This window comes from Opisthocomus hoazin, chromosome 10 (assembly GCF_030867145.1).
Source record: "Opisthocomus hoazin isolate bOpiHoa1 chromosome 10, bOpiHoa1.hap1, whole genome shotgun sequence".
Classification (NCBI taxonomy): Eukaryota; Metazoa; Chordata; class Aves; order Opisthocomiformes; family Opisthocomidae; genus Opisthocomus; species Opisthocomus hoazin.
Genome location: NC_134423.1, coordinates 29,472,487 through 29,487,346, shown reverse-complemented (window position 1 = coordinate 29,487,346; position 14,860 = coordinate 29,472,487). Strand labels below are relative to the sequence as shown.

Sequence of the window (14,860 nt, the reverse complement as noted above, 5' to 3'; positions counted from 1 at the left end):
AGCGCGGCTTCCCCTAGCCCAGCCTCCACAGTCTCCTTTAGGAATTAAGAACACCAGTGCCTTCTGCTTTAATGATAAGGTTGCACTGGTTTCACTCTAAGAATTATGCAGTATTTTTTTAAATAACAAATGACTACGACATAACTTGCAAATTTAAGACTAAAATCTGGATTTATTGAAATACAGGCATTATTTTCCCCTAGAAACACCGTAAAAAATAACTACAAAGTACTACGTGACAAATTGCTGTTTAAGAGAACTGCATGTCTGTGTCGGAGGCTGTGTCGACAACCACTGACATCATCGTTGAACTGAAACAGTAAAACACTCGCGGTGATGCTGTGGTTAGGACCACCTCAGGGCTGATGTTCCTGTCAAGTTCATTCTTCCATCCTCCCCCTGAGATGAGAACAGGTCTGTGAATGTTCTCGGGTGACCCAGAAGGACTCTCCCAAGCCATTCTCATCTTCCTCTCTTCCAGCTATCAGCTCAGGACTGAAGGTTACCTGCTTGCTTTACAAACACTCCCTGTATGTTAATGCACATTTGTACACAGTGTATGTTAGTGTTCTTTGCTGAAACCGTCTGTGAAGGGCCAAAAGATGGAAGATCACAACCCTTACGGTTCCCGAACGACTGAACTGGTAGCCTTGACTCTTCTTCTTAGAGCCCCACCCTAATGGGAAAGTTGGGAACACATCTGAGATGCAAGCGAGGGACACCCCCCCACCGAACAGAGGTAAGGAACAGTTCTGAAAACACAGGCTTTCCCCTCAATAACTTAAAAAATTGCCAATCAAAGATTCATACACAGAAATGTGATGTAAAAAAGTTACAGTAAACCAGTGTAGCATTTCCCGATACTCACAGTGCGACGAGTGAGGCTCGCTCACCAAGCTCTCGCTGCAGTACCCTGACCACACATGACAGCTGATCAATGTTCTCCCCGCCGTGTGAAGCAGCATTCTGGGCCATCAGCGTTTGCTTTGTCACCTGGGAGCAGGCAGGGTGAACACAAGCAGCCCTGAAGCTGCAGCTGCCTTCCGCCAAGCAGCAGGGCGAGCGTTTCTCCTGTAGCTCCACGACAAGCCGAGGGCACGGCCGTTGCAGGAGCCACTCCGGGTGTTACATGGCCGTGCACTTCCGAGGAGAGGCTGAGACCGCGTTGGCTTTTTTCCGAATACTTTCTGTGAAAGAGAGAACGTCCCGCTGCACAGAAAGCACCAAGCTGTGGCAGGCTGCGTTCGTTTACCAAAAGGAAGGGAAGGAAGCGATGGATAATGGTAGCAAGGGCACAGGGCAGGGCGGCTTCCAGCTTGTGTGAATTCCCTTCAGCTTTCCTCTGTGTATGTGGCGTGATCGCAGAATTCAGATGGTGCTCACAGGGCATTATTTGAAGGAAAACAGAAGTATTACCTGCTAAATCTCTTCTTCCGATCCCCACGAGGCCTTCGTACAATCCCTTGATTGGATTTTCTCCGGCCGTGATCACACCATGGAGCCAGATGAGCAACATTCTGTGGCCGTGCTCCCTGTAGCTTTTAGTGCCTGGCAAGATCAAAGCACAAATGAAATCCCACACCTCACCGTGCATGGCCCTGATGGAGCCCATTTCTGAACTGGGGGGTTCAGACACCCCTGTCTCTTCTCTGGATTTTACTAGGATGCTCTAAAGCACAGTTTAGCTTAATTCCCAGTAGTGTGATTGCTAGATTAACGTTAAGGGAGTGGGCCATGAGTGAGCTCGGGCTTGTCAGACGACCTTTCACGGCGATACAGAATTTCTGCCTTCGCAGCTTGGCCCCTTGCTCACACTGTGCCAGCCACAGGAGTCCCTACAGTCACCGAACAGCCGTGATCTGTTGCTGAAACTTGGAACTGGCTTCTGCTAACAGATCTCTTAAATGCTAAATGGGACTCCACTGCTGTCTTGGTTCAGTGTCTTAAAAGAAAAAAAGAAAACTAAACCCAGCAAACTGCTTCTTTCCCCTAGGACAAGAACTGTTGCAAGAACTTGGGTCGGGCCAGGCCTCAGGAGTGGGCAATGAACCGCTAACCCCATGCTTGTGTGCTTTACTCCTAGACAAATGCCAGCACGTAGCTAACTCCACATTCATTAAACCCAGGATTTTTAACCTAATCTTTTGGTTGTTTTGAATAAGCCTGGTGGTTTTCTTCATGCTTTGCTATTACTGCAGACTTATCTCCTAGAAACATGGTCCAAGTGGAGGAGGGAAAATACCCAGGCAGTGTTTTGTACCTGTCCATTGCTGCTCAATGGCCCTGATGTGGGCATCGGTGAATTTCCAGTAATGTGCCAGCTGCTTCCATTCGCCGGGTTTGAGGTACTTCGTAGCCAATCTCCACGTCACCGAGCGAATGTGCTGCGTTTCCAGCCTGTGGTCTTGCTTAAAGCTCAAGTGCTTTGCCACCCAGGAGTCGGAGTCGCTGTTCAGATTGTCCTGCCAAGTCAGAACAGCGATTTCAGTCGGGACACTGCGGAGGCACCCATCAGCCCACAGCCTCCCGCATCCTCGGCTCTGCATGTTGCTGTCAGTTCATCCTGGCGCAGCACTTGTTTTTTTTTTCATTCTTAATTCTCTTTACTGTTTCGCTCTGTTCTAATCGTGTGCGTTAACAAACGCTGTTAATAGCACCTTTGCTGTGGAAGCCCGTGTGGACTGCAATTTGCATTTCTGCAGCGCCTTTTATCTGGGGCTTGTACGCAGAATCAGCTCATTAAATCTCTGTGCTCCCCCGCAACACAGGCGCGGGCTCACCTCCTGCCCGCGCCAGGCTGCAGAGAGGCGCAAAGACTTTCCTTCGGGCTGCGCGGGAAGCCCAGGCGAGGGCCCGATACACACAGCACTACTCCTGACGCTGCGCCCAAGCCACATACACGCTCCCTTTCCTCCTCCTCTGTCCCCGCTACAGCACTGCCTTCGCTGGCACGTGAGGGTGCCCAAAGTCCTAGGAAGACGCAGCGGATGCAGCGTTTGGCTGTGCTGTCAGCACACCCTCTGATCGGGCTGGCTCGGGCACAGGCTTGGGGTAGGCAGGGTTTCCACGTGGGGCTGGGGCTGAGCAGCTGCGCCTTGCAGACGGGACCACGCAGGGGGAAGAGCCCCGGCCGCGGGGCAGTTTGAGAGCGAAGGCGGTTGTTTGACTCCGAGAACAGATCGCTCTGCTCGCAAGAGGTGTCTCCCTCCCACTGCTGGAAAACTCCTCACCTGGTGACCTCAGGCCAAGCATTTTCCTGCTCAGCGCTTCAGTTTCTGCTCCTGGGAAGAGGAACTCACGCTACCCCACTCCCTTCTACAGGGCTTTGGGAACAGCTGCCAAAGAATCTTTGAAAAGCCCTGTTCCCTTCCGCACAGCCCAGGGTTTTTAACAACAGAAGCCTTTTTAAATAAGGAAAGCCTTACATAGATATTGTGGGCATGGTGAAGACTTTTGTTTTTCTTAAGTAAGGTGATGAAAGTAGAGGTCAGGCTGTCACAGGATGTCCTGTATTTCTTTTCCTTTTGACAGCTGGTAATGTGGAGCCTTCCTGGAGAGGCCAGAGCTACACCAGCCCTGGACAGTGCAGGGACGGTGGTGTAAGCTGCTCACCTTTTCCCATTTGTAAAACCGATCGGCTTTGATAATCATGTCTGCCAAGTTGATGTGATTGCCTCGGGCCGCGACATCCAGAGATGTTTTCCCTTGCTGAAACAAGAAAGGGGAAAATGAGCTGGGAACGACCCTGCAGGCGTAGGACGTGCAATCTCCGTGCCCACCCAGCGGTGTGCAGTAGCAGCCAGCATGGCCTATCGAGCAACACACCCAGCCAGGATGAAGGACCCCTCTTCTGCCCCTGTAAACTCCTCGGATGTGAGTTAGCTTCGAGTTTAGGTTGGCTATTATGAAGAAATTCTTTACTGAAAGAGTGGTCAGGCATTGGCACAGGCTGCCCAGGGCAGTGGTGAAGTCCCCATCCCTGGAGGGTGGTCAAAAAACCTGTAGGCATGGCACTTCAGGATATGGTTTAGCAGGCACGGTGGTGTTGGGTTGATGGTTGGACTTGATGATCTCAGAGGTCTGTTCCAACCTTAACGCTTCTATGATTCTATGACACTGTGTGCAGGGCACAGGGATGCCTTTTCTAGGCCCTTTTGCCACAGGAGATCTGACCGTTCGGCCGGAGCGGTTGGGAACGCATCCCGTAGCCCACAGTGGATGGCAAGGTGCTTTTGGGCTCCCAGCAACACGGGTTTGGCTGTCAAAGGACCAGCTCAGCGCTACAACCCGAGGCATTTTACAGCCTTTTCCACGGCAGGTTTGCCGACACATGAAACTGAAGTGATTTATACAACCTCATGAATTTTATAGGCTCCACAAATGTGTGATTAGAAACGGTCTCCTAGGAAAAGCATGGGCTGATGGGACCGTGCGAATGTAACTACACTCCTCACATCAATAGGTTTTGGACTGGGCAGGGAAGCAGATTTGTGTTTACATGTAAAAGCACACAGCAGAAAGGAACAAGGTGTGAAAGCTGCATGAAGGAAAGCGAGCCAGCTCAGCCATCAGGCACGCCAGTAAGAAAGGTTCTTGCCTCAGGTGTGAGCAGCGACCCAACTTCACACTGAAAAGTGTGACCGCGTTCTCTGCACCGCGGCTCGCTGCAGTTCCACGGACTGCTGGAAGGTGGCAAAGCTTCATCGCAGCTGAGCTGAAGGCCCTTTCAGCCAGGTGGCTCGGGGTCTGCATGGAAGCTTTAACCCGCTGCCAACGGCGGACGCTTTTTGACTGTCTGCCCAAGCCCCCCTCAGCATTTTCTGGGCACATCTCAGCTTTCAGGCTGCACGCAACTTGCCCGATTCCTCTAGAATTCTTTTTGTTGATTTAAGTGGAGGGCAAAAGCCCTGGACACTGGTGCCAGATCTATACCAACCAGATACTTTTAATCTATTAAAACACATGTGCTGTAATTCTTGAGCAATATTATTTATCATTATTTGAGAAGATCTTTGATACTCATGCACATGATAGCACAAGTAGAAGTAGAAGGAACTAGAACAACTTTGAGAAGAAAAAGTTTGCTTATTGTGTGAACTGTTTTCTACCTTCCTAAGAACCAGTCGCTTCTTTCCCGGAAAACACACCAAAAGAACCTGCTCAGCAGTGTTTCAAGGCCTTATCCTTGGAAATATCCAGATTTTAATATTTTTACTAGCCTTCCTTGAAAATCATGCAAAACAGTGGCAAAGGTCATCCATATTTTGCCTCCATACCCCCAGAGAATCTATTCAACCCACGGACATTTACCTTGTCTGTTAGCTTCAGATTAACTCCTGCAATGAGAATCATCTCAGCAATGTCCTGCCTGCCGTGCTCCGCAGCGATGTGGAGTGAGGTCTGCTGCCTCTGCAGAAGAAGGGTGAAAGGATTCAATTTCAGAGAAGGACAAGTGCGAAGCTGGAAGGACAGGACAGAACAGTACCAGGAGGAAGTGTATGAGAACGCTGTCAGCCCTTTCCCCTCTACCTCTTTTTAAACTGAGGGCCAAACACCCTCCTACCTCAAAGTGGAGCTGGGTTCCTCAGGCTGAGCAGAACTGGTCTGTCCCTGTCCCAGCACTAGGAAGCTTCCCTGATTTAGACCTTTCAGTCTAAAGAAGGAACCTCGCCAGTTCCATAAAGCTCCCTAGGGTCTCTTATAGGACTCTATTATTTCCTGTTATTTAAACAATTTCTGTAGGCAGACAGTTTGGCCAAGGGAGGAAGGGACCCGCGCCAATTCTTTGTTCCTGGGACGCAGGGCCGGGTTAATGTGTATGCACTGTAAACTGTGTGCACCTTGGGACTGTTTAATGGAAACAACAAAAATCAAACACAAAATGTGGCAATTTCATGGTGTCACCAGGAGAGAACATCACTACCAGAACAACCACTAACCAAAATGTTACAAACAAGCTACACAAAGCCCCTCATTCACAAAATTACAATTTGGTGAGACAACTGGCTACCTCCTGGTTTGCCTCCCATTCTCAGCCCCCCAAACATTTTGCAGAGTATCTTCCGGCCTGAAATTTCTCCCTGCTGCTTCCAGGCAGGGATGAGAGCATCTGACTACACACAGTCTCTGCACACAGGTCCCAGGGACATGGCACAGCCCACTCCTTGAACGCCATCAAGCCATTACCTCACTGCAACACTGAATCATTTCACAGGTTTCACGTTTCCTAAGCTGCACTTCCAAGTTTTCCCCATTTTAAAGCACTCCAATCCTGTCCCCAAGGTGATCAAATCCCCCACGAAACTGGTTCACATTTCAAAGACAAAGAACAGGAGCTGCAGCCTTACATTATCGGGAATGTCAAGGTCACACTCCGCATCGATGAAGAGCTTCACCATGGCTGGGAAGTTCTGCAGCACCGCAATGTGTGTTGCTGACGCATTTTGCTGTGGAAAGAAGACACCACGCTTAGGAAGAGCTTAGCTCATGGCACTGAAACGACCACGCTGTGCCCAGCATGTCTTATTCCAAGACAGCTGCCAGTCTGGACCTGGGTTGGACTGGGGATACTGCTGCACAAGCACAGACCCCATCACAGAGTTGCTTTGTGCTCTTGAACAGCTCCACAAATTGGCTTTGCCTTTCTGTAGGCGACAAGAGCATTGAGCACGACTTACGTGATTAACGGCGTCTGTGTGGATTCCTGCATCCACGAGGATCCTGGCTATCTCCTCATAGCCGTGCAGTGCTGCGTAATGAAGGCAATTCATCTTCTTCTGCAAGGCACATCAGAAGAGACGGGTATTAGTCAAGTCTGCTTCTCCAAGGCTGTGGCTGTTACAGTCTGTCCACAGCGATCTCCCTGCTTCCCTCTTGCAAGAGCCCCATGTCCCCAGGCTGACAAATTCACAGAGATTGTCTCCACAGCCAAACCAGCCCCAGGCAGCCTCACCTGCCTCTTTGTACAAAGCCACGCGTACTTTCCTTTGGACTCCCCGTGCTGTTTCTCAAGTGCTGGGCTCCACACGGCCTCACCCGGTAACGGGTGCCCTCCCTGGGAGACCACAGGTCTGGGCAAAAATCCACAGAGCAGTGTTCGGAAAAGGAACCACCTCCACACAGCTCACCTGGGTTTGGGCATTGACATCGGCACCTGCTTCCAAGAGCAGCTTCACACAGTCACTGTGACCCCCCTCAGCAGCCAGGTGCAGAGCCGCAAGTCCCTCCTGGACAGGGCAAAAAAGGAGACGAGCAGCATTTCTGTAGACCAGGCCATGGCAGAGCAGCAGAATGAGCAAGCCTCCACCCTGTCTTCTGAATCCATGACATGTTAAAATACCAATTCTGAGGGTCAGGGTGATAGTTAGTAAAATAACGGACACAATTTTCTGCCACCAACATATCAGAGTACTGCTCTGTCCTTCTGCCACCGCAAACAGCTGGCCCATGGGCCACAAGACAGCATGTTCATCACTATTTTTTGTTTTCTAACGGGCTGAAGGGGAGAAAAGATTTCACGTGGACAATGAAGACAAACCATTTTCCTGGAGTAGACAAGAAACAGCCACAGGCAGAACTGGAAACCTTTGGCCCTCGACCACTGGTTCTCCCTTCCGAGGGCTGCCGCTCATTTCTTTACAAGAAACAAGCACAATTTTTAAGTGATTTAATCTGGTTTTATTACTGCTCTTCATGCAAAGGGCAGCTCATCTGAGAGAGCACAGAACTACCAGTTACTGCAGAAGGTGGTTTCCCTTTTCCTTCAGATCTTAATCACAAATACGCTTTTCAAAGACAGTAACCAAATAAGACTAAAAAAAATTACTGATAAACTTAATTGGGAGTGTGCCCTGGAATAAACAACAGCGTTACTAAGACAATATTTCCTATCTAAATCATTAACACGTTCCAGCCACATAATTTTCCAAAGTACATCTGTCAAAGAGAGATCTCAAACAGAAGGTCCATATGTTCAGTGACTAAGTCAACACCACAAAGCATACTGAAGTTTAGTTTAAAACGCACTCAATAACCATTTAGGCACTTGAATGTACAAGGGTCAGGAAGAAAAAGGAAGATTAAATGGAGTGATAAGGTAGGTCAGCAGATACAGCTGGAAGAAAAGGCAACACTTTCAAACTGGATATTGGTCCAAGAAGGATGCTGCCTTTCACTGACACTCTGCAAGTGTGACCCGCATTTACACATGTATGACTTTTAGAGAAAATCAGCTATCTTCTAAACCTCTCCTGTCAATACTGACTATTTAGGCTGATGACTGTGGCAGAAGAGTATTTCTAGGGAGCGAAAGGGTGAAACTGATGTAGTTTTCATTTGATTTAAATGTACTTACTAAGTTCTTTTCATCAAGGTCCACTCCAACATCTATAATCTTCTGCAGCACAGAGAGGTGTCCGTTTTTAGCAGCTAAATGCAATGCCGTATTTTCTTCCTGAAAGTAAACACCACTTCATACACGTCTGTATCACAGGACTGAGCGTTCACACACCACAACCTCGCACAGTCCAGGCTGACTGAAGAAGAGGTTGTTAACAGGTAGCAAGAGTCTGAATCTGTCTTCTAACAGGCGCAGCAAGAAGGGAAGAAACCCAGCTACCTTAAAATGGAGCACGGTCTTGCTGCGGAGCCTGCCTGAAAATTCCTAGAGAGAAATCCAACATGGGCCAAGGTGCAAACGGCTTGCAAATGGATAGAAAAGAAGAGCCCTGACATACCACACCACAGCTACAACTGCTGACAACTTGCCTGCACGAGCCTCCTTTGGTGACCTGTTCCCTGACTTTCACCTGCTCTAATCCTTGGACTTGACCTCCCTCATGTGTGGTTTTATGCCCGTACCTTGTCTTTGGCACTGTGAGAACAACCCAGTTGGATCAGGAACTCCACCACCTCCAGCCGCCCATACTCAGCAGCCAGGTGAAACGCCGTCCTGTCCATCTTTGAAAGGAAACAGAAAGAAACAGAGTCCAAGAAAGGCTCAGAAAGCACAAGATTACATCATCTGCTGCAAGCAGTATAATAATACTTTGTGTGATAACCCACTCACACAGCAAGCTTAGCATCCACAGGGGGAAAAAAGTGCTGCACTTCAAAAACAGTTATCTTTTATTCTGTTGCTAACTTTTATTCTGCTTTACATTTGGGATGACCCTAACAAAACAAGGCGAACAGAACTACCCACTGGGCCTAAGAACTCCAAGCAATTTGGTCTCGCCAAACACTGGAAAAGAGATCATTTCAGTGTTTACTTCATATAAATAGAGGATAATAAATAGTTTACTAAAAGCAACTATGGATAAAAAAATGGAATTCATATCTGAGACCCCAGCTGTCAAATGACTCAGAACCCCTTTTGGGCAAAGGGGGAAAGGCAGATCTCTTGTTGCCCCGTTTAACTCCCAGCATCAGAGTGGGGATCACTCTTGGAACCATGAAGGCTAGGGAGTGGAAAAGAGTCCGCGCCAGCTCCTGTGTGCTCCCATGCTGTCTTCAGGAACAGATCAGCTAATGCTGGAATGTGCCAGGAGAGGGTTACCCTTGGTTATTGCCTACCTACAATACACTCGGGAGCATCAGCTGCACAAGAGAAGGATGCTGAAATTCCTGAGTTTATTCTGCAAAAGGCTACACTGGGAAACCCTGGCTGCTGAAGCTTGATCGGAGCCAGAACCCCCATCATCCCTAAGCCCCTCTCCACAGGAGGGCCAGAGCCTGCATGGGACACCCTTGATACTCCGAGAGTAGCATCTGACTCAGAGACTCCTCCCAAGACCAACAGCAACATTCCTGCTCAGCTCAGCAGAGCAAGATCAGACTTTGTGAAACAAAGCAGCGAAAAGCAGCCTTCCTACATTGTCTGCCTTATCCACACACATGTCCTCCAGGTCCTCCATGATGAACTCCATCACCCGGATGTGTCCCCTCTGAGCTGCGCAGTGGAGCAGGTTCCTGCCATTCTGGAGAGCAGACAAAGGACCATTTGTTTAACGATTCCAAGACTGCGGGACAGTCTCTTTCAGCAACCTGTTCCTGTTAGCAAAGACCCATTTGATGTGTCTCTGCAATTCTAGGGCTAAACCAGCTTATGCCGCAGATGGCAGGTTATAACTCTGAAGTATTAATTCTCCTTTTCCCAACCACGTTCTATTTTAAAATACACGGTCTGCTGATTCTCTAAACCCATTTCCCATTTCCATAACACCTTCCACCTCAGCACTGTACACATGTGAGTTGAGAAAGACTTGTACATCTCTATAGCTAAATTATTATACCCGTTTTAGGAAAAAGCCTAGGCTTGGAGGTGAAGATGACTTCACCTGAGGTCACACCACCAGGCAGAAGTGCAGACGGCAGTCCCCGTAGCAGAGGCTGTCACAGGCGATTTCCTTAGCTCACAGGTGAGCCTCTGTCTCTCCCCCCCATCACTGGAGCTGTACAATGGACCCACGCAGGAAGACTCTCTCACCCTATTGACACAGTTTATCTTGGCCCCAGCATTAACGAGGATCTGCAGGACGCGAAGGTGGCCAAACCAGGCAGACAGGAGAAGTGCATTCATTCCAAACTGGGCAGGAGAGAAGAGAGATACTTCCAGCTAAGCCACAGCCACCCCATCCCCACCCTGGAGGGAAGCTGTCCCTCTACCTTCATGAAATTTCCCAAATATTTTTGTTTCTCTCTGGGTTTTTTTAGTCCCACTTCCTCTAACTACTGTCGTTCCTTCCACAGATGGTCTCAGCAGCTGAGCAGAGACCTCTTGACTGCCACTTCCTAGTCACTGGTGCGTATTAGCCTGGATCTTCTGGAGGAAGAAAGAACTTGCTGGCTGTCACTGTCTTCCCACAAGCCCCAACAACATGACCAGAAGCAGCCAAGAATCTCCATGCTATACAGAAATCCTCACACATTCTATCAGACTACTTCCCGGTGCATGCAAGGGAAAGGCCAAAAGACAGAGCACAGACACATCTGAGAACAAAGCTTGCTGCAGAAAGGCACTACACCTGCCTCAGCAGGGCGGCCACAGCTTCCCAAGCACCGCAGTGCCTTGTGCCACCCACCCAGGGCTAAGGTGGAGCCTGTAACTGCTGGCCCAGCACCCAGTCCCCAGCGCTCCCCCAACACAGAACATGTTTGCAGGACAGGCAAGGGAGCTTCGCCTTCGTACACTGTCTTCGTCATCCACTGGGATATCGTGGTCCAGGAGCAGCCGCACAGCATCCACGTTCCCCGCTCCCGCGGCCCAGTGCAGGGCAGTCCGGTCTGTCTGGAAAGAAGGAAGGAAGGAGAGAGGGAAGGCTGAAGTATGCAGAGTGCGCATGTATCCACCAGTCTTCCTGAAGGCCAAACTCTCCGTTGTCATCCACGGAGCCAGATTTCCCACCCACATCATGCAGGGTTTTCTCTGGACAGAGCCCTCTGTCTCTTTGCTCTTGTCAGGCAGATAGTGACTTCTCCTAGTCACCTTCTACTCAGAAAGTGCAGTTATGGGTTATAATGACAGCACAGGAATGAGAAATATCACTGACCATGGATGGACAGATTGAGACAGTAGGGATGGGTGCAATCCCGTATTTCCAGGAACCTACTGGTCAACAAGGGGAGACCTGCACCAGGAACTGAGTTAGTCCCACAGCCTTGGCGTACAGAGATGGCAAAACCAAAGCCGTTCATTGCAGCCGTGTGTACCTGGCACACGGGTTCCAAGGGGAACCATAAATTGTCACCTTCCCTCAGCGCTTGCAACTTTCCAGTCTGGCTAGGACGAGAGCGCTGCGGTTTTCAGTGTGTTGTGAAACTGCTCAGCTGCCACAGGCTCTATTCAGCACTGGGCGGTGTATTTTAAAGCTTTGACCAACCAAGCAGCTAATGAGCAGAGCAGCGTTAAGGAGCTGCAGTTCTGAAACACACGCTCAGCACTTCCTGCAGCTTAGAGGCAGAAAAACCCAGGACTTACACTATTTTTGGCTTTGATGTCGACCCCTCTCCTGATGAGCTCCTCCATCCTGGCCGTGTCATTACGCTTCGCCGCATCGTGGAACTCCTTCTCTGAATGAAGCACTGCAGCAGAGACAGAAAAGTGGGCATTAAAACAGCGCTGGCAGACAGCATGGAGCAGCACGCGCCAACAAACTTCCCCATCATCTCACCAGCCCCAGTGGCTTCAAGGAAGGATGACTGCAGAAGGATTCTTCCAGCAAGAATCCCAGCCCTACAGATGTCAGCTTGTTTCCTGGATTTGTCCTCTCCCACTGCCTCCCCTGCCCTGAGCACCCCTGAGCCACATCAGTGCTCTTCCAGTCCTACCAGCTTCTCTTCTAATTCAAGTGTCTTTCCCTGTTTGCCTGGGCTTGCTCCAGCCCCAAAACCTTTTGATCCATTAGGTCTGGCACCCTCCGAGGCCCAGAGCTGGTGTGAAGGCTCGGGCAGATGAGCCAGACCCTGCCCTCCGTCCCTCCACTCACATCCCGCTGCTCTACAAGGAGGCCTTTACACATGGTCCTGCTGTCCCCCTCCGGGCAACGTGAATCAGCCAAGCAGCACAGAACTGCTAGCTTGGCCTGTCATTAGTATTGCATCTCTTAATAGAGCGTGGCAGTTCTGCACATAATTTACCACAACCGGCAGCATTTGTACTGCACAGTTAGGCACGATTCAAAGATGTTTACTCTCCATGCCGGGCTTTGCCCCAGCAATCTTCTCCTTGATTGAACAAACCTTCCTGCCAACAAACAAGAGCAAGGCTGTGACTCTGGGCCTGCCGCAGCCCCACAGGGACGCTCTCCAGGTTTTTGGCAAGGCTGGTGTCAGTTTTTGTTGGACTCAGTCTCTGCCCTAGTGCTTTTGGGGAATTCTTTCGAGAGGTGCTTGAGGCAGACCCTCAGCCTGTCACAGCCCACTGAAGAGCTGCCTCGGATGCTCTGCGCTCTTCTACGTCTGTTGCAGATCTCAAGCTGCAGTGTGAGGGCAGCAGGGGCTCAGTGCAACTTCAGTTTGTGTCAAGGTATCAGACACTAACCACACGCCACACAAGAGGCATGAAAACATATTACTGTTCCCATTCCACCACCCTGAGGAGATAAACAAGACACTGGCTGTCTAACTAGCACTACCCCATTTCTCTCAGGAGGGTGCAGAAGGCAGGCACCCCCACTGTGGACTCTTAGGGCAGCAGAGGTATAACCTCATCCTCCAACTTCTGTTCCTCTTACCCTCAAGCAAAAACCTTCAGCTCAAGAAAAACACAAACACCACAAATATTAATACTAGGCAGGATCATTCAAGAGCATTGGGCCTGCTGCTACAATGAAGGCAGCAGGATGTGGACACTGATCTCTGCAGGACAAGGATTTTCTTTTCTGTATATTGAGACCCTGTTCTCATCGGGTCAGGTGCGTTAATGGGACCACATTTCCACACCGCGTGGACCCTTCACTTGCGAGGAAATATCAGGAGAACTTGGGAAAAACCTGTGGAGGTTATGTCAATTATTAACACCAACGACTACACAGATACTACCTCCTCACAAACGCTTATCTCCGTTCAGTGGAGTAAACCCTATGTTTCAGCTGAGCAAACGTTGCTGCCCCTGCTCTCCAGGTGACAGAAACGTGTTCTTACATTTTATGGTCGCACAAAGCATCATTGTCAAGAGATGCCAAACCACCCCTTGATTTCTTTATTCCTTCCTCTACTTGTGAAGATGCGATAACAAACCTTGCATCTCTAAGGTTGCAGAAGCCGCAATTTTATTTATTTTCAGCAACACATGGGAAACCATTTGATGTTTCCTAATTAGTGTCCACACTGGCAAAGCCAGCCCGGCAAATGTAAATACACCCTCGCCACAGCTTGCGAGCGGCCCTGCGGTGGGGATTGAGCAGTTTCTCCTTCTCTTTCGAGCTCAGGTTCTGGGGTATTTCATACCTCACGGTACTGAAGATGAATTCAGTCATTCCAAAGAGCGGGGAGAACAATTTAAGCGATTTACCCTCAGTGCAATGCACCAACTCACAGGCAGTTTATTATGCAAGAGATTTTTAAAAGCAGCCAAGGAGAAGAAAGGCAAAGAAATGTGTGCTTGGCTCTACCCGAGGCTGCAGGACACAAAGACAACCCAGTACAGCCGGAGACTGGTCGATAACGGGGGCCAGAACGCCGAATTGGGGGATACTGGTGTTACCTGCAGCATCTTAGGGGTACTGGATGCTCTGGAGCAAAAGCAGCCCGGATTCCCGCCTAGGTGACACGCCTCGCTCGTTTCTGAAGGGATTTCTGTACCTTTCGTCATCCTTCAAAGCATCTCGGCCGGGCCCGGGGGAAGCCGCGGCCGCGCCCGCCCTCCCTGCCCAGCCACAGCGATCCCACAGCGATCCCCCCTCCCGGCAGCCCCCGCCCGGCCCCCACTCACAGGTGTCGTCCCCCGACGCCAGGCCGTCCCCCATCGCCGCCGCCGCCGGTCCCGCCGCCTCAGGGCGGGCTGACGGGCGCCGCCTCGGGGCGGGCGGACTGCGGGGGCCGCGCCGCCTCAGGGCGGGCTGACGGGCGCCGCCTCAGGGCGGGCGGACTGCGGGGGCCGCGCCGCCTCAGGGCGGGCTGAAGGGCGCCGCCTCAGGGCGGGCGGACTGCGGGGGCCGCGCCGCCTCAGGGCGGGCTGAAGGGCGCCGCCTCAGGGCGGGCGGACTGCGTCGGCCCCGCCCCGCCGCCGCACAGCGCCTCTTTAACTATTATTTAAATAAAATGAAATAAAATAAATCCTCTTTCGGACAAACAGGGTGTTTTCGGGGCGTTTCGGGATGACTTGAGGGGGAAAACCCAGCTACCGCCATGGCGGTCAGGG

General features: G+C 50.5%; 1 protein-coding gene across 2 annotated transcripts; it reads right to left on the bottom strand.

Moving 5' to 3' along the window:
- Window positions 1–145: 145 nt before the first annotated feature.
- Window positions 146–14,523, bottom strand: ANKDD1A (ankyrin repeat and death domain containing 1A). 2 transcript variants are annotated; one of them, XM_075431894.1, is made up of 15 exons: window positions 14,432–14,523; window positions 11,978–12,081; window positions 11,189–11,287; window positions 10,487–10,585; window positions 9,873–9,977; window positions 8,860–8,958; window positions 8,354–8,452; window positions 7,128–7,226; window positions 6,678–6,776; window positions 6,348–6,446; window positions 5,311–5,409; window positions 3,613–3,708; window positions 2,261–2,462; window positions 1,417–1,548; window positions 1,042–1,187 (listed from the first exon to the last, which is right to left on the bottom strand). In XM_075431894.1, exons 1-15 carry the CDS (start codon window positions 14,463–14,465, stop codon window positions 1,126–1,128), a joined length of 1,527 nt encoding a protein of 508 aa, XP_075288009.1. In that variant the 5' UTR covers window positions 14,466–14,523; the 3' UTR covers window positions 1,042–1,125. The 2 variants fall into 2 exon arrangements, with proteins under 2 accessions (XP_075288008.1, XP_075288009.1); XM_075431893.1 differs by having other exon boundaries at window positions 146–1,548.
- Between the last annotated feature and the right edge of the window lie 337 nt (window positions 14,524–14,860).